A 19772-nucleotide genomic window follows, 5' to 3' on the forward strand; every position below is an offset into this window, starting at 1 on the left:
CATTGCGGTGATGGCGTAAGCGGTGATGGAGGCGCAGAGAATTTTGGATAGGGACTCTGCGGCAGTGCCGGTAATGGGCGATGGGTAACCCCGCCCCCACGAGGTCTACTCGTGACGAATCCATGCACCCTAGCAGGGAATAAGGCCATTGTGCAGCCCGCATTTGGAGGTAAGTAGTCCATTGCACATACGCATCGTGCAGAAGCGTGGGGGCTGCGACAGTCGTATGAGCGATATGGCGCAATTCAACACAATCCTGGCTTTGGCTCACTCAGAGAAAGGACTTGTGGCAGTGGGGGCAGGTAGCCCACCTAAGCGGGTAATGGGTTGGCATTTGTGTCGTTCTTATAGGGCAGCGCATCAGCGCCCATGCAGGGACGAACGTCAGTCTTTGAACCCCTAAAAAGGCCTTGGGTACGAAGCTCTACCACGAACATACCACAAAGCCCTTCGAGCCGCTGATCCAACACTAACCATCCCAAGAGAAAAGGACGCGACTGTGCAGAAGTTCATGTGGCCCATGGAGAGTAATGTCCGACCCCTACAGTCAGCAAGCTTTTGGGCAGCCGACCTTCACCGACGCGCATGCGAATGGGAGTTCCTCTGGACCTGATATGTTCGATGTCATCGACGCATCCAATCTCTACCACGACCACGACCACGCCTATCGACCTGGCAGTCAACATCTGCAGCAACTGCACATACAGACTCATGACGAGTTTGCGCAAAGCCAGCATCTTGCGTATGCCTTGCAAGAGAGTAGCCCCTCTGTTGCAGGTAAGCTACCCCTCCTTTCCCTGCCATCATTATTTTGTTCTTCACCTCTCTTTTCCACGCGCTTTTTTTGCAATCCAAGCATTGTCTCTCCCAGGGTTCTGGATTCTTGTCCTAATTCCCTGGATTGTCGGTCTTGGATGACGTTTGGCCGGGAGAGGATGGCGTGCTCCCGCTAGCTGCACGTGATCAAGCGATGCAACGATACATGCAACAACGGCCTGCCTGCTTTGGGAGGTATTTATGCACGCTGAGCAAAGATGCATTTTGTTGATCCGGATCGCTCGTCAATCAAATACGCAGCAGTCACCGCACTTTCACGACATTTTGTTTTCGACTTAACCACGCTCGCTAATGTCCTCAAAAGGCCTTCAGTACACCTCACCAACGGTGCCAAACATGAGAAGCCACTTATCGCACCATTACGAGCCCGATAGCGCAATAAACCTCGGATTGGATGATCTTCAAAGGTTATCCACAGCCGCGCACGGTTACAACATTAACACCTATCGCACGCCATACCCTGCCAGCACTGCGACATCCACCTCATCAGCCACGTCGCCTGACCCCACAAATGCCACTCTGCTCACTGACCCAGTGGTTGTAGAAGCAGAAGAAGACAAAAGAAAGCGCAATCAAGCTGCTTCTGCTCGTTTCCGTCAGAAGAAGAAGCAGCGTGAGCAGCACCTCATGGAGAAAACCCACGAGATGCAGGAGCGGACGAAGCAGCTGGAGGCGGAAAATGAAGGGCTTAAGAAGGAAAATACGTTTTTAAAGAAGCTGTTAGTGGAGAAGGTTGATCAGATGAGTGACGAAGATCGGGAATTGTTAAGGAAAGCCGCTGGAGAAGTGTTGGATAAGGTGGCTGGGAAGGCGGGTTGAGCCATCAGTTCTCTTGCGCACCCGTTGAATTTTGGTTTCTCGTTCCTCGCTGAGAGGCAGGACTGGGAATTATGATGGAGATGAATGGGCAAGGCTGATGTCTCGCAGGGGAAGGCGCACCGGAGTTTACGCAGTCTGGAGTCACTTTTTCATTAATGTCTTGTCTCAGGGTGGTAGTCATTTACATCCACGTAACAAAGGATGGCTTGCGGTTTGATTCTGTCTCAGGGATTGTAAAGACGGCTGTTGATTGTGTTTGCCTTGGCGCAACCGGAACCATGGATACCTTGGAGTTTTACGTATGCCCTTAGCGACAGATTCATCTACAAGGAAGTTTGATCATGGACTATTTCGGGGGATACTCCCTAAAAGCACTCTTCTTGGCAGCTAGAAATGCCGCTTGCTATGGATCTGTCGATAGACATAGCCGCACTACCAGCCAGGATCGTGGCAAATAATCAGCCGGGCCTACCACTCATTGAAGACCTGTCATGGGGCAGACATTGATTTTACGTACAATATTTCGGACGCCACCGAGCCAAGTTTGCGGGCCGACGCGTCTAGAATGTCTCGAATCCATACTAGCGAAGAGGCAGCCTTGCCGTTGAGTACGTACTGATGCTACAGTAGCACAGAGCTGGCATGGTTCTTTTGTCTGTATATCTGCGCTGACACTCTGAGTTGCATCCTTTTCTACGATACTGCTATCCTTTCCAATATTCTCATCGCCCTATGGAAGGATTCTGTTTGTCTCACTACGACTTTACCATCACGAGAGCCGGAGTAATACCGAGAAGGCAGGTGTCAAATTCACATCAGATATTCAGCTTGTGAATTCTATGAAAGAGCAGTAGCGACAACTGGGGTTGCCATATGACAATAGAATGTAGATGAGAAATTTCTTCTCGGATGCGCACAAGCCATCCAACTCCCAAAACAGATGGGCGTAGACGAAGTTTTTTCTTCGTCGGGACATACTTTATTGGGTTACTGTCTCATTTCCCAACAAGAGGACCCTCCCCATATTTTTCTGACACTCAGAATTGACCAGCAAACTCAACGAGTGTTGAATTGTGGGGCATAGTGGGATACAATCCGTTTGCATCCGAACAGTTGAAAGGAATTACATATACGAATGAGCATCAAAGGCCGTGGAAAAAGTCTACGGATTTGATATTCTGTCGACGCCTATTGGTGGGCTGTGAGATAATGCACTGTGATATGTATGTTGTTTCAACACGAGATTTACATATCTCTCGGCAGTTACGAGTTGCAGTGATAATGATACAAGTCCTCGGTCTTCGACCGGAGCGACGTGATCGATCTGAGTTGGAGTAAACAGGTCACCAGTGCTTGCGCAAAAATGTGAGTTAAAACCATCGTGGGTGAAAGTAGCATGTAAGAAGCGATTTGAGTCAATACTACCATTGTGATATTGCACTCTTGTAAGACAGGAGCAACTAGTCACATATGTACATTACTAGAGCCTAGGATCAATAGAGCCAAGCAAGGGAAGTAAGGAAATACGACAGAAGGTACTTCGCCACCAACAGTGGGTAAGCAGCTGGTACTAATTACTTTAATTTATCACAAATGCACCAATGTATTCCAATCAGACCAAAGGGCGTTTTCCGTGTAGCCCCGCTTGTCACGAGGCGTGTTGGTGCTACTCCATCCTCCATCGACCAAACGCCACACTATCAGTTCGTTATCAGTACGCCGGGCCATTCTCCAAGTATTCAAGTGGGTCTGTTATCAGGCAGACCCAATATCTAGCACTGCATGAAGACGACGTAGCAGAGTGTTACTTACAACATGAGTTCGGCTCAAGATACCGATAATGTGCTAACTCCGCATACTGTGTTCCCCGCGCTAGTAAGTTTCTAGTCTAGCGCTTCGCTGCACAGGCATTGGTCATCTCCAACTTACCCGCACTCGTCCATTCGTCATATTTGTAAGCTTTGGACTCGCTCCTTCAAACGTGCGAACTGTGACATAACCAAATCTATTGTACAAGCGATAGTATAATGGTAGGTAGGATTGCTTGGCATCGGCCTACAGCTCTATGTTTTGCCGTAGGGCTGACCAAGCTCGCGCACTTCGCTGTTGGTTGTAGCCACTGTTGTCGTGTCGAAGCAGGTTGAGGAGCACGCCTTAGGAGTCTTACATACATATATATTGACGACAATGGCTGCCTGAATGGATATCATACAATCAGTTCACAATCATCATCACTACAGTATAATCAACTTACACAGATATCATAACAAACTTCAACTTGAATAGGTTAATACAACTTACTCCCTCACTACACATTAAAGTCACAACTTCTTCTACCTAACACACAAATATCTTACATCATATATCCTCTTCTAGATGGCCACCACAATGCGCGCATGGCAATTCAAAGCCTCCTCCGGCCCCATGGAAAAGAACCTCTCCATCCCACCTTCAGGCCTTCCCATCCCGTCCATCAAAGACGACGAAGTCCTCGTCGAAAGCTATGCAACAGGTCTCAACGCAATCGACTACAAGGTCCTTGAGCTGGGCCTTATCACACGCCTAGTCTTCCCCTCCGTGACCCCCGGCTTAGAAATCTACGGCCGAGTCACAAAAACCGGCAGCAAAGTATCCAAGTTCCGTGAAGGCGACATAGTATTCGGTTCTATCGGTCCCGGACCCAAACACGGTGCGCTGGCAGAGTACGTCCCAGTATCTCAAGACCTACTCGCAAAAGCCGCAGAAGGGCTAAAGGGAGACGACCTCGTCGCCATCTCTCTCGTCGGCATGACTGTCCACGCTGGTCTGGCTCCGTACGCGAAACCCGGCAGTAAAGTGTTCATCAACGGTGGATCTGGAGGCACAGGTGTGGCAGCGGTTCAAATGGCGAAGATACTGGGCTATGAAGTCACGGCTTCGTGCTCCACGGCGAATATCGAGCTGGTCAAGAGCCTAGGTGCAGATCACGTACTAGACTACACCACTGCGCCAATCATCGAGCAGCTCAAGGACAGGGGCGAGGTGTTCGATCTCATACTAGACAACGTTGGTGCGCCGGCGAATCTGTATCGTGCGTCGACTCCGTTTCTCCGCGCAGAAGGCAAGTTCATCCAGGTGGGGCTGGGCGTGAGCTTAAGTGGTGCATTGCAGTTGCTTGGCAACAATATTGCAAGCTTGTTTAGTTGGGGGAAGAGGGGGTATGTGTTTGTGGACGCGAAGCCGAGGACGGAGGTTTTTGAGCAGTTGGCCGAGTGGATGGTGGAGGGGAAGCTACGGGCTGTTGTGGATTCGACATGGGAGTTTGGGGATGTGCCCAAGGCGTATGAGAGGTTGAAGACGGAAAGGGCGAGGGGAAAGATTGTTGTGCATGTCAAGGAGGATTGAGGGTCTGGGTTCGGGGGAAAATAATTTGTTTCTTTGAGCGAGATTATGTTTGCGATATCTACTACTACATAGTTTAATTTTGGACATGAATGCCCTTGGTACATTTGATACACCTAATTGAGCGTCTCCAATTCTTCACTCGAGAACTGACCATGAACTACAAAAGACTCAAGATAATATCCTCGGACCTCGTATTTCCCCAGGTGTAACCTAATAATGCAGGGAGCACTATAGGTGGCTTGGCAGCTGAGCTGCTGCGAGGAGCCATAGCACAGACCTTCCTGGTATAGACCGCAATGCGACCAAACCGAGAAACCTAGTATTTAGCCCTGATAAATATCATGAACATACATTAGTTGATGGAGTATCCGGCAATAACGCCCAGGAGCGATGATTGAGCTTGAGGGCCTGGAACTGCTTCTATATTCTCATTAACCGGACTACAGTGTGTATATAAACTTGCAAAAATGTCCAGATAAAAGAAGAGCACTTTGCACAGCTCCAGAGGCTATTCTCACACCTTGCCTTCCTCTCAAAAGAAACAGCCATCTGTGCTCAAGTTGTCGGCAGAACAAAAATGAAGCCCACCAACGCAATCCTCTTTCTCCTTCCCCTCGTGGCAACTGCAGTACCACTGAGCAGCCCAAACCCCGGCGCAGAAGCTGTTGCTGAACTTCTTCCTCGAGCCGACGCCACCTGCTATCTCAATTCCGACGCACTTCCTTCTCAGGGGTGTGACACGACGCCCTTCAGCGGCTCGCGGAAGAGGACGGTCACGGGTGGCGACCGCTTTGGCGTACGCTGTACGGCTCGTGGCAAGCCTTTTGGATCTCAAGGCTATACGAAGTGGGATTGGGTTCCTGGGTGGGGATGCTGGATTTGGGCTGGATGGACACAGAGTACATGTGAGAGTAAGTTTTAAAAGTTAAGATGAGAATGGGTGATTTACTAATTATCTACAGATGGCCTTCCTTACTATGATGATTATAAGAGGTGTCTGTAGGAGATTGAAGTGAGGAAACTATGTGGGAAGCCATAATGCGGGAACATGGTCGTTTTGGTGTCACTATGTCGTCATCTTTATAGTCGATGGAGCGGGGATTTCGGGATTGAGTTTCTACCAGTTCATCTACCCATAAAAATGGTATTGGCGTATCATCATTACAAGAGGTGTTGTCTATAATATACCTCCAATGATCAGTTGCTTCCAGTAACGAATAGCTGCTTTTTTATTGAGACGCTGTCATATTCTCCGTAATCAATGAAGTCTTGGTGAGTTCTCAGGCTGATTGGTTGTGACTGTGTCTCCTTGTACCATTGTCTGACAACACTTTTCCAACGAGATGTAGTTGTTATTGACATGAGTCGTAAAGCAGACGAGATAAGAGACCGGGAAAATGCGGCATGACGTTGGTCTTGGCGCTACAAAAAAGTTCGGAAGCTTTCCGAAATCCATCAATATCAAACTTTCAACATGCGCACAATATCGAGGAGTGCACAACCTCTGTTCGCGTCGCTTAGCCCTCTGAAGCAGACAAGTCGCATACGCGGACTTAATGTGACGCCCTTGCCGTCATGGACGCGCTCATTTCACGCTTCTGCAAACTTGAGGGCTGTTGACCTTGCATATCGACTTCACGATGACTCGGGCAAGGCCAAGGGTGATCCAATTGTGATTATACACGGTCTATTTGGCAGTAAGCGAAACAACCAGAGTGTTGGAAAGTATGCGCGAATCCCTCAACAATTTCAATCATGAACTAAAAACTAATTCACCCCCCAGTGCAATCGCACGCCTTCTCAAACGACCCGTCTACGCCATCGACACCCGCAACCACGGCGAATCCCCCCACGACAATGTCCACAACTACACTGTGCTCGCCGAGGACGTCGAAGCCTTTCTCAACAAGCACGAATTGAAAAACTCAACGCTAATAGGCCACTCCATGGGCGCAAAAATCATCATGACAATGGCCCTCCGCAACCCAGACTGCTGCGCCAACATCATCCCCGTCGACAACGCACCCGTCGACGCCGCTCTCTCGAGCGACTTCCCCAAGTACGCAGAGGGCATGCAAGCCGTCGAGAAAGCGCAGCCCAAGAGCCAAAAAGAAGCAGACAAAGTCATGGAACCGTACGCAAAGGATCTCGCCGTCCGCCAATTTCTGCTTTCCAACCTCATGCGAGGCGCCCCCGGTGAACCCCTCAAGTTCCGCATCCCAGTCCGCATTCTGACAAAAGCCCTGAATAATATGGCCGACTTCCCGTTTACGAATCCCGATGACGTGTCGTTTCATAAACCTGCGCTGTTTGTTCGCGGCACCAAGAGTCACTATGTGAGTGATGAGACGCTACCGATTATCGGGCGGTTCTTTCCGAGGTTCGAGCTGGTGGATGTTGATGCGGGGCATTGGGTTATTAGTGAGAAGCCGGAGCAGTTTATCAATGGTGAGTTTGGACATCTATGTGTGGTTACAGGGGTTTATATTTTTTTTTACTAACGTGATAATAGCGGTTGTGGAGTTTCTGCAGGAGAAGGAGTAGATACCCGGGATTAGAGTGGCTTTTTTTTCAGGCAAGGTTTATGTTTAATCAATTTCATTGATACATCTCTACCAAGACTTTTCTTGTTTTCCGTAGACCTTTCATGTCAAGATATAGAAATAGGGGGGGTATCATTCTTATGCCAACTGAGAACATACTACTACAATCACTCACTAGTTTCCTTCATCTCCGCGATGTGCCTCCAAACCCAGTACTCTCATGTCTAGTACTGGAGTAGCTATCCCCAGACGAACTCCTAGAACTTCCCTCACCACCATTATTCCAGCGGCTTCCGCTTCCACTACCACTATTAGAACCCCATCTACCACTCCTGCTACTATTACCCCGGTTAGCAAACTGTCCAGCAGCCCAGCCAGCAGCAGCACCACCGGCAGCACCAGACCAGAATCCCGGTCTCCAGCCTTGAGTAGTTCCGTATCCCGATTTAGAGTTCCTGGGATCATTCGGGTAATATGGTGGCGGGGGGTCATTATTATCGTCATTGTAGCCTCCTCCCCATCCACCTCCGCCGCCACCTCCACCCCAGCCAGGTCGATTTCCACCAGCGGCGCCACCGTTCTGTGCCTCGGCACGGTTCCTCAGTGCCGAGTAAATCATCCAGAGTACAACGCCACCGAACAGCATCCAGAACAAAACTCCTGCAACCTTCTCGCCCGTCGTCCGCGGACCATCACGTCGATCGTCGTCGTCACCTTGCCATCCGCCTCTTCCTTTGCCGTATCGTTCGCGGCCCTTGTCGGTAAGGATGAGTCTGTATTCGACTCCGCAGCTGCCTTTTAGGATGTACGGGTCCTCAGGGTAATCGTAGCCCTCGCAGATGACGTCTGTGGAGCCGAGTTTGAATTCTTCAGGTAGGGAGGCTGTGCAGGTCCACTGGATGGAGTTTTCGTCGTAGTCTGAGCCGCTGTTCTTGCAACGCATAATCTCGGGCTCATAGAGGCCGCGAGCGGAGCCTCCGATACATTTTAGCTGGACGTCTTATGTTAGTATTTTCAGCTGGTGGAGGGGTATGTTTGGAATGCTCGCATACTTGGGGGATTGGATCAACGCGACGCGCAGATGTTTGCTGTCCCTTGCGCAAGGTGAGGCTTTGAATGTTGGAAAGCTTGACTTTGTCTGATCGGAGAGCTTCAGCGCCACTGGCGGCTAGCAGTGCTGGGTACAAGAAGTTGGAGATATGCATGTCGTGTGAAGAAAGCCCTAGGCGATGAAGAGGTTCAATACCGACATGTAAGGTACGTAGTAGATTATGAAGAAGCTCCACAGGTGGCAACAACACGTGTCAGGCCACCGTAGCAATAGAAAGAATGCCTTGCGCGCACGCCGGGGGGGCAGTGTTGATTCTAGAAACCCAGCGTGGCGGCGCCAGCCAAAAAGACCCGATGACGCAGATGTCCGCAACGCACGTCCCCCCTCCCCCCCCCCCAATACCCACGACTAGCGGCGTGCCATCCTACGCTACGGCGGTAGATCCGGACTAGCGGCCTGCTCCCGCTCGTGGTAGACGTAGCTCGCTCGCGTTAGACATGGGACGAGCAAACTTCTAGCAAATCCGATACATTTGACAACAACAACAACAACCATGAAACAACGCATTACATACATAGTGCACAACTCCGACATCTTCTCGCCCGAGCAACTTGAAGTCGGGACCGACAAGCGAGGTCCCGTGTTTGCGTTGAAAGGCATCGAGGCGGCCAAGGAACACCGTATCACACTTGGGTTGGATGAGCTGCCTAAAAGCGTACGTTATCCATCGACGTATCTTCCCAACCATCCTTGAATATGAAAACAAGAAGAGCTAACACAGATGTGATGTAGTTGAAATTCTTCTTCTCACAATGGCATGAAATGCATCTGCGATGGCAATCGCCCAGATCGTACATTGCAACTCCGCCGTTTACGTCACGTGTTGCACCGGGTCTGCACGCCTTCTTTACGCCGCTGGATGATACGGCGGACGATGCGTTTTGCTTGGCGCTGCATGAGTTGGTGTCGCCTGGGTTGAAGTGTTCGACTACGTCGCAGAGTGCGACAAAGGTGCCTGTGCTGTCGGAGCGGTTTGCCATGTCTGCTTCGTTGCAGTTTTATGGGCATGTATGGAACATTGAGGACGCGAAGGAGAGTTTCCAACGGATGTTTTGTGGGGGGAAGGAGAAGGGTTACTGTGTGGATGCGGTGGGGGAGATTGTTACGGCGAAGTATGTTGATGTGGATTACGATACCATCTCACGGGCGGTGGTTGTGACTGCGGGATGGCCGAACGCAGGCGAGAGTGGAAAGGGATGGACCGATGAAATACGGTTACCGAGTAAAGACACCACGGTTGAGATAGGGGTGCTGAATCTGGAGGGAAACACTGATCCCGAAGACATTCAATTCGGCGGTTTCCTGACAGTCTTGGGCGACGACGAGAAACCAAGTACGTTCTTGACATACCAACCAAGCATTTACAGGATAGGATTCGGCTAACTCAAGCAACAGAACCCACACGCTTCCAAACCCCAACACGCCACTATCCCCACGTCGCCCCCTCGAAAAACCCTAATGTCAAACCATCCCCCCATCCCCTAACCTACACCACCAGCTTCAACCAACCCACCGGCCTCCACCCAACCCTAACCCTCACCTTCCCTGCCCAGAACCTCACCGCCCCAGCCCCCAGCTGCAAACTCCACACCTACCTAACCCTCCCCTCCTACCTCTTCATCGACCAATACCAATTCACCGACCCCCTCTTCCTCTCCTCCAAGCACCTCAAGCGCCTACGCTCTCTAGCCGGCGCCACCGACCTCGAAGCTCCCGATTGGGCCGTTACCCCCTGGGGCTCCTCCGCCTTATTCGAACTCGCGGTGCCTAAACCCGAAAAGATTGAGTATCCCGAGGTTGATGTCGGACCCGACGAGAACGTCTGGGAGGGCCTGCCGACGCATAAAGAGATTCCAGCAGGGGACTGGAACGTTAGTATTCCGCTGCATACGCGCTACTTGCCTGCTGCACCGCAGAAGCATGTTGCGTTGCCGGTGCCGTGGCCGGTGGTGTTTTGGGCGTGCAGAGCAGAGTCGGGGGCGCAGCATCCGTCGAATCCGTTTGATAGGGTGCATCTGGGGTATGAGGGGTTGTTTGGGCCCAAGACGCGGTTTATGACTGTGCAGCCCAAGGTTGAGGGCGGGAAGGCGCTGGTGGAGTGGATTGATGTGCCGGTGTTGGATACGAGACAGGCGGGGTGGGTTAGAGCGGGGACGATGGGAGTGGTGTTTGCAGCGTTTTTGGGGCTGTGTTGGGTATTGTTTGGGGGTGGGGCGAGGAAGGCAAGTACGGGAAAGAAGGAGGGTGAGGGGAAGAAGAAGCAGTAGCGGTAGGGTGTATAGGATATCACAGCAGACACATTGATAAGGTCAGGTAGTTTTGGAGCTCTGTTTGCTCCCTCGCTGTCATGCAGCATTATCATTTGGGTATCTTTTCTCTAGCTATATATGGTTTTCTGATGTCCGGGACTGCATGTCATGAATTCCCAAACTGCATTCAACTTCCATTTCTCACAGTCTTTCTACACCACCGTTACTGGTGCGTCAACAGGGATGCTCGGAATGATGGGCACGGGGGTGCCTGGGAAGATGGGGTGAAGAGCATAGACTGGGCCCGCGCTGTCTTCGCCGTCAAAAAGCATCAAGTTCTGAATTGGCTGTTCGCGCTGGCCCAGCACGTTAATGACATCTTGTGCCAGTTGGCCGCCCAAGAAGGCTGTAACAGGCGCCAGCTCGCTGCCCAGATTCTGTAAAAAGCTTCTGAGGACATCAGCCCTGAGGGTTTCCGCAGGGAGCAGAAGCTCCTTGTGCTTGACATTGGCAATGGTGGTGAAGAGCTGGAGGTCCTGAGGCGTGTGGGACGGGTAGATGCCATGGCCGTTGCGTTGGTACTCCCAGAGCGCACGAACACAGGTGAGGAGTGGATGCACCCTCTTCAGCCTCCTGGGGTTGTTTGCAATGTCACTGGGCAAGGGCGAATCTTTGGCCAGCATGAGTGGGCTGTAAAGTTCCTGCTTGGTGACAAGCTCAACGACTTTTCCATTTTCCCTCTTGACCTGAACGTCCTTGACGCGTCTGGTTGTAGTCTCCGGGCCGATCTGAGTGTCGCGATTGCTCTTTTCGCGCTCAATGACAAAGTTGTGCTCGACAAGGTCGGCGAAGATGTAGCCGTACATGCCATGGGATGCGCCCACGTAAAAGGGCTTCTTTGCTATGCGCGCGCCAGCGTTGAGGGCCGATGTAGAGAGAAAATCCATGTCGGTGGCTATAATGACGTCGTAGGCAGCATAGAAACCGGGATCTTGCTCCATGCGAATGTCGGTCGTTATTGTCTTAACAACGACGCGTGGGTTGAGCTTCTCGACCTGGGGCCTTGCCGCTTCGGCGCGGTTCTTGCCTACGTCGGCGTCGCTGATGAAGAAGGACGCGCCGAGGTCTTCTTCTGTGACATTTTCGTGGTCGGCGAGGGTGATGGAGCCAATGCCGGCGAGGACGAGGTTCTTTGCGATTTCGTTTGCGAGGGCTTTGATGGAGACAAGGAGGATGTTTGCGGTGCGAATCTTTTGCTGGGCCTGGACACCCCAGAGGCGGATCTGGCGGTCGTAGAGGGCGATTTCGTCTGCGGAAATCTGGCTGGCCTGGGCAATGGCAGCGACCGTCTGACCAGCCGCGGTTTCGGCAGGGAGAGCGCCATTGGTTGCGGGCGGAGGTATCGCGGCGGGCTCGGTCAGGTCGGCCATGGTTTGTGAGAGGGCAAGAGTAAGAGTGGAAGTGGATGGGGGGAGGAGAAGAAGGCGAGGCCAGGGCAGAAGAAGCCAACTAAGCGGTGGTATGACGTGGGCGAGGCAGGCGAAGTGGAGGTGAGAGGCAGGCTGCAGTGCAGTCGCCGACTACCATGCCATGTATGTCTGTGTGCAAGTTTGTATACTTAGACGCCTAGATTGACAAAGGCTATTTAGAGGGTCGGAATGGAATATGCGGCTCTGCAGCCCACTTACTCCACAAATACATACTACGTACATAGCCCCCACCCCGCGACTGGCCACTGGCAACGGGCGTAGGCGTGGGTGTGGGCGCTGATGCTTGACGGCATCAGCCACACAGTGTGCGAGAGAGGGCGTCCACATCCTTCACCCTGCCCGCCCGTCGCCCGTCGCCCGTCGCCTGTTCCCTGCTCGCCCGTTGCCGAGACCAGACATGCGGCATCCATAGTACGCATCCATAGGTAATAGCGCAATCTGGTCCCCGACTCCAACGTCCATGCTACATACTACGTATATACAACATCTCCGCCCACACCTCGGCCTATATCAGCTTCTGTTCTCCACGCCCGATCTCGCCCTCTCCCCCTCGCTCATGCTCAGCCGCGCCGACGTCACCAACCATGCCTAGACCACCCCCGTCGCCATCGCCGCCCCCCGCAACTTTCCCCTTCACCACGGGCAGCTTCGACTTCCCCCATGCCTCACCCTCGCCGCCCAGGGCTGCCCGCCCGCCCACCACATCGTCGTCACGCAATGGGCCGCGCTCCATGACGGGCCAGCAGAGTGCCGCGCATCATGAGGCGTCGGCGGCCGCACCACCGCGAGAGCCCCCCAGGCGTGCGCGCGCTCGCACATCCACCCGACGAGGCCCACTGCACCGCATTTTCGGCCCTCCACGTGACAGCACTGTTGCTCCCGATAATTTGTCGCGCCGCCCTCCCACGGCCAACCCCAGCCGCCCCCGGGCGACACCGAGTGAACGCTACCTCCGCCGCTCCCAGGCCCGTATCCGCGAACAGCGCTCGGCGGCCATGGACCTAACCAACGACATGCCCGACTCGCTGAGCGACGTGCCCATCAACAACCCCTTCACCGCCAATGTAAATGCAAACTTGCTCGCCCGCCCCCGGAGCCCAATCGTCCAGGTCAACAGCGAGCGCACCCACAAGCGCAGGAAGCTCCACCACGACACAACCAGCCCCGCCGAGTACATGTGCTTCAAGTATGGCCACAAGGGCCAGGTCGTGCCGGGACGCCTGCGTATGGAAGTTGTGAGCTGTGACGGCGGCGAGCATCGCAGAGACAATCCCCCAGGCCTGTACAGAGTCCAAAATGTCTTGAGGAACGATAAGAGTGTCTATTGCAGCGAGAGCTCGCAATGCAACCTGCTGCTGAAACACATTGGCGAGGCCCCCTTTGCCCTAGAAAAGGTCGTCATTCGAGCACCGGACCGTGGATTTACGGCTCCGTACGTGTCTCCTGTTGATCGTCTAGTCAGTCCTACTGCTAACCTCGTGCCAGTGTCCAAGAAGGTCTTGTTTTCGTGTCCATGTCTGCAGATGATCTCTTGTCGGGCACATCTGCATACAGTCTGCATTATGATAACCGCTCCCCCCTTATGTCCCCCACACCTAGCCTGCCCAACGAAGACAATGAGCAGATATCTTTGCGGGAAGCCCTTGAAGACCCGTCCGTATGGCAGTACTCCCGCCAAGGCACTCAAGAAGACATGGAGGAACGCATCGAGAATCTCCGTCTCCGCAGTGAAAGGCTCAACGCCGAATCTGCAAACTTGATATCCTCATTGCGCTCCGACTCGGACCGTCGACACATATTGCGTCAGATGGTTGAACATGAAGATGAGGCCGAAGCCGACAACTGTGACCATGTACCAGACGATTCTTACAGCCCTGCTGCTGGCATTTCTGCTCCTACCCCGCCACCCTTCACCGTCACAACAGCGGCTAGCGAAGATGACGAGTCGGACTCTAACGAAGAACTCCCTAGCGCTGCCATCATGGCAGATCGTCTACGAAGAGAGAGTCGTTGGCACCCAGAGAGCGATGACGAAGATGACGAGACAGTTCCGCGCCTGGCATCTCTCCGCAGGGCACCCGCGTTGGAATACAGCCAATACACTAGTGAATGGAGAGAGCGGAGAGAGCGGTACATGGAGCCGATTCGTGCGTCACGCATCACTGCGCCTAGTCGTATCGAGCCATCCGAGCGCACCACAGATGCTGAACCACCCATTGCTCCGCATGCACGTTTTTTTATTGCAAAGAACAAGAACAAGATCACTATCAAGTTCCACCCAGCCATGTGAGTTTGAAAACAAATGCTTCGAGACGGCCTCTGCTGATGCTGGCTATGCAGTTCCGGGAGGCATGTCCTACTCAAGTTCTGGAGCCCCAAACGTGACGGCAACATTGACATTGAGAGTGTTCAGTTCTATGGCTATTCGGGTCCTCGGTATTTCCCCGCTGTTCAACCACGGTAAACTGCAAAGCTTTTGCCATCCACGACATGACTATCCGTGTTTTATCAACATTTATATTTGCACCAAGGATTAGACAATCGTGTCAAATGAGACAACGTAGTCTATAATGTCTCTTGAGGAACTGCACATGACACATATGGTCTGGCCCTGTGCCTACAACCATGTACGAAATGATACCCAGATACAGTCTATGACTGTAACATTTATAGTAAAAAATAAACAGCCTTGTGAAATGGTTGCTACCATAAGATGATGTGCATTTCCACAACGGTCGTTGAGTAATGTGTGTAATGAGCAAAATGACATTAGCATCGACGCCGAGCTTACCCCTTCTGTGCTTACGAGGGAAGGAAGAGTAGAGCATCCAGATCACGTGATTGTCATTCGAGAACATAATCCAATCACAACGGAACAATACCCGACTTTCGCTTGACACCCCTTACCAATTCGTGGCGAGGCATGCTTCTCAAAAGTTCAGCGGATCTAGAGAAAGGTTGAAACAGCAGAGGTATGAAATACAGCCTTGCAAGGTTGCACCAAAGTAAAAGGTGCGTATCCCGGTGGTTTCTCTGCACAAACGTTATGATTTTTGAAACGCATCGGGCTAGCCTTCAGTACATATTAAGCGGCATTTGGAACCAATACTGTGTTGAGACATCTACGATGGGCTGTACGCGCTGTGGCTGGCGGCTATGGTCTCTATCAATCATCTGGCCTTGGACAGCTCTTATTTCCAGTCAAGCAGGCAGCCGTTTCCTGCTTTCCTTATCACCCTCAACAACTCCATACCGTGGAATAAGCAACATATTTTACCAAAATCTTTAGTACTTTGATTCCCCACACCAGTGGCCCTTCCAGTCTAGGTCCAGGAATTCGTCGACAAGTCCTTCGCTTAAACATGTCGCCAGGTCAGAAACGGCGCCGACGTGCCTTCCAATACAGCCATCTGCCATTCAATAGCTTCGGATTACTAGAGCTCGTTCCTGGAAAAAGCCTGTCCGCCGATATTCACTGCAGGCTTCGGAGCCATCAGTTAAATTCAGCACCACCATACGAAGCTCTCTCATATACATGGGGTGATGAAGAGAGTACGTGCCGGATATCATTGGACGGGTTACCCTTTGACATCCGACCAAACCTTCGAAACGCGTTGCGTCGCCTGCGGCAATCTTCAAGCACAAGAACCATCTGGATTGATGCGATATGCATTAACCAAAACAACAAGGATGAGAAGAGTATTCAAGTGCCTCTGATGCGAAATATATATACTAGAGCAGAACGGGTGATTGCTTGGCTTGGTGAAGAGATGGTCGATAGTGCGGTAGCTCTTAATTTCATACCAGACTTGACCGACATTGCTAAATCTGACACGGAGTCCAACTGGCTATTACACATTGAGGATGACCGGTTTCTTCGGCGAATGATTTCCCTTGCTCACTTGTTCTCCCTTCCATGGTGGCAAAGAATATGGATAGTACAAGAAGTGGCACTAGCTCCGGATGTCCTCGTTTTGTGCGGCTCTCGTCAGGTTTCTTGGTCCATATTCCATTCCTTCATCACAGCATGGATGAACACTGGGCATAAGCCGCAGCGACACAGGTTGAACAAACTTCAAATATTGGCATTTCGTGCCATCGGCGGTCATGTCTCTAGCTTTGCAGAGGCATTAACGAGACTGCGCCAAGTACATCAGACCAGTCCTTCCACGCCTGGGCTACTCAAGCTGTCAAATTTGCTTTGGTCATTCAAAGAGCGATTGGCAACCGACCCCAGAGACAAGATTTATGGCCTTTTAGGCCTTCTTGTCGACCACGGAGTTCAGGTGGACTATGGTAAACCATCCGAGGATATATACCTATCGTTCACCTCCTCGTCCTTGTTGGAAGACCAAGGTCTGGACTTTTTTCGTTGGATGACTGGAGAGTATTACAAGCCTAGCAACCCCCGTCTTCCATCTTGGGTTCCCGATTTTGGTTCGAGATCTACCAGGCCAGTCTCCTCTTTTCTGCCCAACCAAGATGTAGGAGAGTCGCAGCGAGTATTCATGACAGCTGGACCAGATCGGTCAAGATCCTTGTCTGCTATTCAGTTTGGAGATGACCCTCGTACGCTGATTCTACGAGGCCGTGTGTTTGACGTGGTCAACCAACGCGGAGAAGTTTACCCCTCCCCAGATGACATTAATTTTGCTAGCCGCGCAAGCAAACCGATCCTTGATCAGTGGAAAACCATGGCTATGAACACTCAGTCTGGAACATATCATTCGCTTCATGCTAAAGAGGATGCCTTTTGGAGAACAACTTTGATCGACCTACAGGTCGAAGGGCTCCATTTCGAGGAAAATGCTGGGTGGATCCCAGCACAGCGACTCCCAGTAGATGCAAAATACATCCCGCCTAAAACCACGAAGGAGGAGGGACATTTGCTGCAAGCTATGGAGCAACGACAGCTTTGCTTGAACGGGCGAAGGTTTTGTATAACTAAGAAAGGTCATTTCTGCTTATTGCCACTGACTGCTTCCGAAAAGGATGTGATCTGTGTATTGCTGGGCGGAGAGGTGCCCTACGTACTGAGACGTACCGATGATCAAAGCCAAGATTCATATACAATGGTGGGAGAATGGTGAGCTGTCACCTTGTTGCGTGTTATTTTCCGTCACTAACTAGGCTATTAGTTATGTGCATGGGATCATGGATGGTGAGGCTATTGTCGACATTCTGGAAGGCAAAGACAAGGGCGATGTCTTCAGGCTGCGTTGAGGGTGAATCTGTTTACGAGAAATAATATGTAAAGATTTGCGTCACTAGATATGTGGAGCCCACATCGTTCCTTTTAGAGCAACGGTGTTCTTTGCCAGGGGCGGGAGGTACAGTAACGTTGCGCGAGTAGCCGGAACCTATGTTACATGGTTGTATATATGGACTAAAGTAGTAAACGTTGTTCCATGACAGGGGTTGTCCCGCTATGGTCGAATGCACGTAAGTCCCATGGCTTGGCTCAATAGTATACTCAACCTCATCAATGATATAATTAACAACCTACAGTATAGGAGCATATTACGGGACAAGTGCCTGGAAAAGTAGGAACTGCTGCTGCACCAGCAACGGCATTTATATATGGCTGAGGTTGGCGCACGTCTATGCGCGGCTCAAGCGGCATTTTCGATTTCGTATTGTGCTACTCGCCCCGCCACAACTACGTAACTGCTGCGCCACGATATTGCTTATACCTTGCTCGCACGGCCGAAGCCTTATTCGACCTTCCCATGACGAATGTGGCCAATCAAGCCACAGACACTATGTTGTTTGCATAAACGCCTTGGCCTATGAAACACAACCAACAACGTTTCGGTTGTCGCCGTGGAAGCCGACAGCATCATATTCTGCACAAGCCATGCTTCGGTCGAACCTTTTGTCTTCTGAGATGGACCACCCATCGTGACGATACGCAACAGTAGTTTGAATGGGGCTAGAGCAGTGGCTTCTGCAACTAGATGTCATTGAAATGGAATCTACTAACGACCCGTTCCAGATGCTGTACAAGTTGGTGTCATCCAAATACTGCACTGGCGGAGCATCTGCACCCAATCAAGTGTACTAAGCTTGGATCGCATAAGTGCTGTTGTGTTGGTGCAGAAACAGGTTCTACCCGAAGACGCGTCTCCGTGGGACGCATCACCTGTTCGATAATCGACTAAGCGTCTTTCTACCAATCGTACCGCTAGACAACGTAGCCCGGAAATGGCTCAAATCCAGAAGGCGTATATTCGGCCGCGCCACTGAAAATAGCCACACATCAATAGTCTAGCCTCACAAGCGTTTGTGGCCAAGCCGTTGCATGTCTTACCTCTGTATGTTTGTATCTATATACAAAGTTATGAATAACCAGGCCAAACTCTCCCAGATTTCACTCCACACAGTTGACCGCTAGGCTGTGGGGTACATGGGACAAGCTTTCTGTGATCAGCACGATCGCTCGGCTGTTCGGCTGGCGCCATGCTAAAGTCTACTAAGCACCGCGGGCCAGCCTAGGCGCCGTCACACTTTGGTTGGAACAAGCAATTACATCGTTAGACTCGACGATCCAGGCATAATTCAACAAGCGCTTGGGGCAGAACCGGATATTTCGGCTTCGTGTCTGGTACTGGAACGCAAACGCAGTAAACAAGGCCCCAGCGAGAGACAGAGCAGGGTAAGGGAGTAATGTGCTGGACAGAAAATCATGGGGTATAAGAAGGACCTCGAATGCCCTGTTAAATCAAGGCATCCAACACATCAAAGTCTCATCATCCTCCAGTCACTACAAAAACTCTCTCTCTCTCTCACACACACACACACACACATACACTCACTCACTCTTCAATTCTTTCCAAAGGAAAAAAACACACAAACGCAAAAATGCTCTTCACCAAGGTTTCCATCGTCGCCGCCCTTGCGGCCTTCGCCACCGCCGCCGATGTGACCATCACCAGCACCAAAGTCAACACCGCCACTGACACCAAGACGGCTGTCGTCGTCACCTCCACCAGCACCAGCACACAAACTAGCACTCACACTAGCAACCCTGCTCCTACCATGTCTGCCGGCGTAGCCGTCGGCATCGGTGCTATTGGTATTGCTGCTTTGGGCCTGTTGTAAATAAACACCATCACCATCATCATCACCGTTTTTATTCACCATTCTGAAGGGGTTTGTGGGGGGGGGGGAGATAGCATTGTATGATATGGTATCGAAGGGGTGTTGTTGTTGGATACGAGGGGTGGGGATACCGGGGGGTAATAGGGAGATCCTGTATATAGTTTGTGCATGGATTAATGGAACTTTCATCATCTGGGACTTGTTTGCCTGTGGTTTTATCTGAGTGATTTTTGGGGGG

General features: G+C 51.5%; 11 protein-coding genes across 11 annotated transcripts; 8 read left to right on the forward strand and 3 right to left on the reverse strand.

Moving 5' to 3' along the window:
• Positions 1-530: 530 nt before the first annotated feature.
• COCMIDRAFT_24823 (uncharacterized protein) lies at positions 531-1656 on the forward strand (the record flags this gene model as incomplete). Its single annotated transcript, XM_007688043.1, has 2 exons — positions 531-777; positions 1142-1656. The coding sequence occupies 2 exons, from the start codon at positions 531-533 to the stop codon at positions 1654-1656; spliced, it is 762 nt and encodes a 253-aa protein (XP_007686233.1).
• Positions 1657-4044: 2388 nt separating this feature from the next.
• On the forward strand, positions 4045-5040 carry COCMIDRAFT_35200 (uncharacterized protein; the record flags this gene model as incomplete). Its single annotated transcript, XM_007688058.1, has 1 exon — positions 4045-5040. The coding sequence occupies one exon, from the start codon at positions 4045-4047 to the stop codon at positions 5038-5040; it is 996 nt and encodes a 331-aa protein (XP_007686248.1).
• A 577-nt stretch (positions 5041-5617) lies between these two features.
• COCMIDRAFT_3764 (uncharacterized protein) lies at positions 5618-6043 on the forward strand (the record flags this gene model as incomplete). The annotated part of the gene is made up of 2 exons (XM_007688028.1): positions 5618-5951; positions 6003-6043. The coding sequence occupies 2 exons, from the start codon at positions 5618-5620 to the stop codon at positions 6041-6043; spliced, it is 375 nt and encodes a 124-aa protein (XP_007686218.1).
• Positions 6044-6514: 471 nt separating this feature from the next.
• Positions 6515-7584, forward strand: COCMIDRAFT_24826 (uncharacterized protein; the record flags this gene model as incomplete). Its single annotated transcript, XM_007688044.1, has 3 exons — positions 6515-6765; positions 6824-7488; positions 7553-7584. The coding sequence occupies 3 exons, from the start codon at positions 6515-6517 to the stop codon at positions 7582-7584; spliced, it is 948 nt and encodes a 315-aa protein (XP_007686234.1).
• Positions 7585-7767: 183 nt separating this feature from the next.
• On the reverse strand, positions 7768-8788 carry COCMIDRAFT_90806 (uncharacterized protein; the record flags this gene model as incomplete). Its single annotated transcript, XM_007688072.1, has 2 exons — positions 7768-8574; positions 8636-8788. 2 exons carry the CDS (start codon positions 8786-8788, stop codon positions 7768-7770), a joined length of 960 nt encoding a protein of 319 aa, XP_007686262.1.
• A 399-nt stretch (positions 8789-9187) lies between these two features.
• COCMIDRAFT_3767 (uncharacterized protein) lies at positions 9188-10961 on the forward strand (the record flags this gene model as incomplete). Its single annotated transcript, XM_007688029.1, has 3 exons — positions 9188-9349; positions 9427-10027; positions 10090-10961. The coding sequence occupies 3 exons, from the start codon at positions 9188-9190 to the stop codon at positions 10959-10961; spliced, it is 1635 nt and encodes a 544-aa protein (XP_007686219.1).
• Positions 10962-11155: 194 nt separating this feature from the next.
• On the reverse strand, positions 11156-12373 carry COCMIDRAFT_90773 (uncharacterized protein; the record flags this gene model as incomplete). Its single annotated transcript, XM_007688073.1, has 1 exon — positions 11156-12373. One exon carries the CDS (start codon positions 12371-12373, stop codon positions 11156-11158), a length of 1218 nt encoding a protein of 405 aa, XP_007686263.1.
• A 791-nt stretch (positions 12374-13164) lies between these two features.
• COCMIDRAFT_90754 (uncharacterized protein) lies at positions 13165-14897 on the forward strand (the record flags this gene model as incomplete). The annotated part of the gene is made up of 3 exons (XM_007688074.1): positions 13165-13865; positions 13919-14719; positions 14774-14897. 3 exons carry the CDS (start codon positions 13165-13167, stop codon positions 14895-14897), a joined length of 1626 nt encoding a protein of 541 aa, XP_007686264.1.
• An 898-nt stretch (positions 14898-15795) lies between these two features.
• On the forward strand, positions 15796-16371 carry COCMIDRAFT_52629 (uncharacterized protein; the record flags this gene model as incomplete). Its single annotated transcript, XM_007688075.1, has 1 exon — positions 15796-16371. A coding segment is annotated over one exon (576 nt), but the record flags the coding sequence as incomplete, so codon positions are not given.
• Positions 16372-16809: 438 nt separating this feature from the next.
• COCMIDRAFT_90727 (uncharacterized protein) lies at positions 16810-17656 on the forward strand (the record flags this gene model as incomplete). Its single annotated transcript, XM_007688076.1, has 2 exons — positions 16810-17519; positions 17572-17656. The coding sequence occupies 2 exons, from the start codon at positions 16810-16812 to the stop codon at positions 17654-17656; spliced, it is 795 nt and encodes a 264-aa protein (XP_007686266.1).
• A 1599-nt stretch (positions 17657-19255) lies between these two features.
• On the reverse strand, positions 19256-19576 carry COCMIDRAFT_3771 (uncharacterized protein; the record flags this gene model as incomplete). The annotated part of the gene is made up of 1 exon (XM_007688030.1): positions 19256-19576. The coding sequence occupies one exon, from the start codon at positions 19574-19576 to the stop codon at positions 19256-19258; it is 321 nt and encodes a 106-aa protein (XP_007686220.1).
• Between the last annotated feature and the right edge of the window lie 196 nt (positions 19577-19772).

The sequence above is a fragment of the Bipolaris oryzae genome (assembly GCF_000523455.1).
Source record: "Bipolaris oryzae ATCC 44560 unplaced genomic scaffold scaffold_37, whole genome shotgun sequence".
NCBI lineage: Eukaryota > Fungi > Ascomycota > Dothideomycetes > Pleosporales > Pleosporaceae > Bipolaris > Bipolaris oryzae.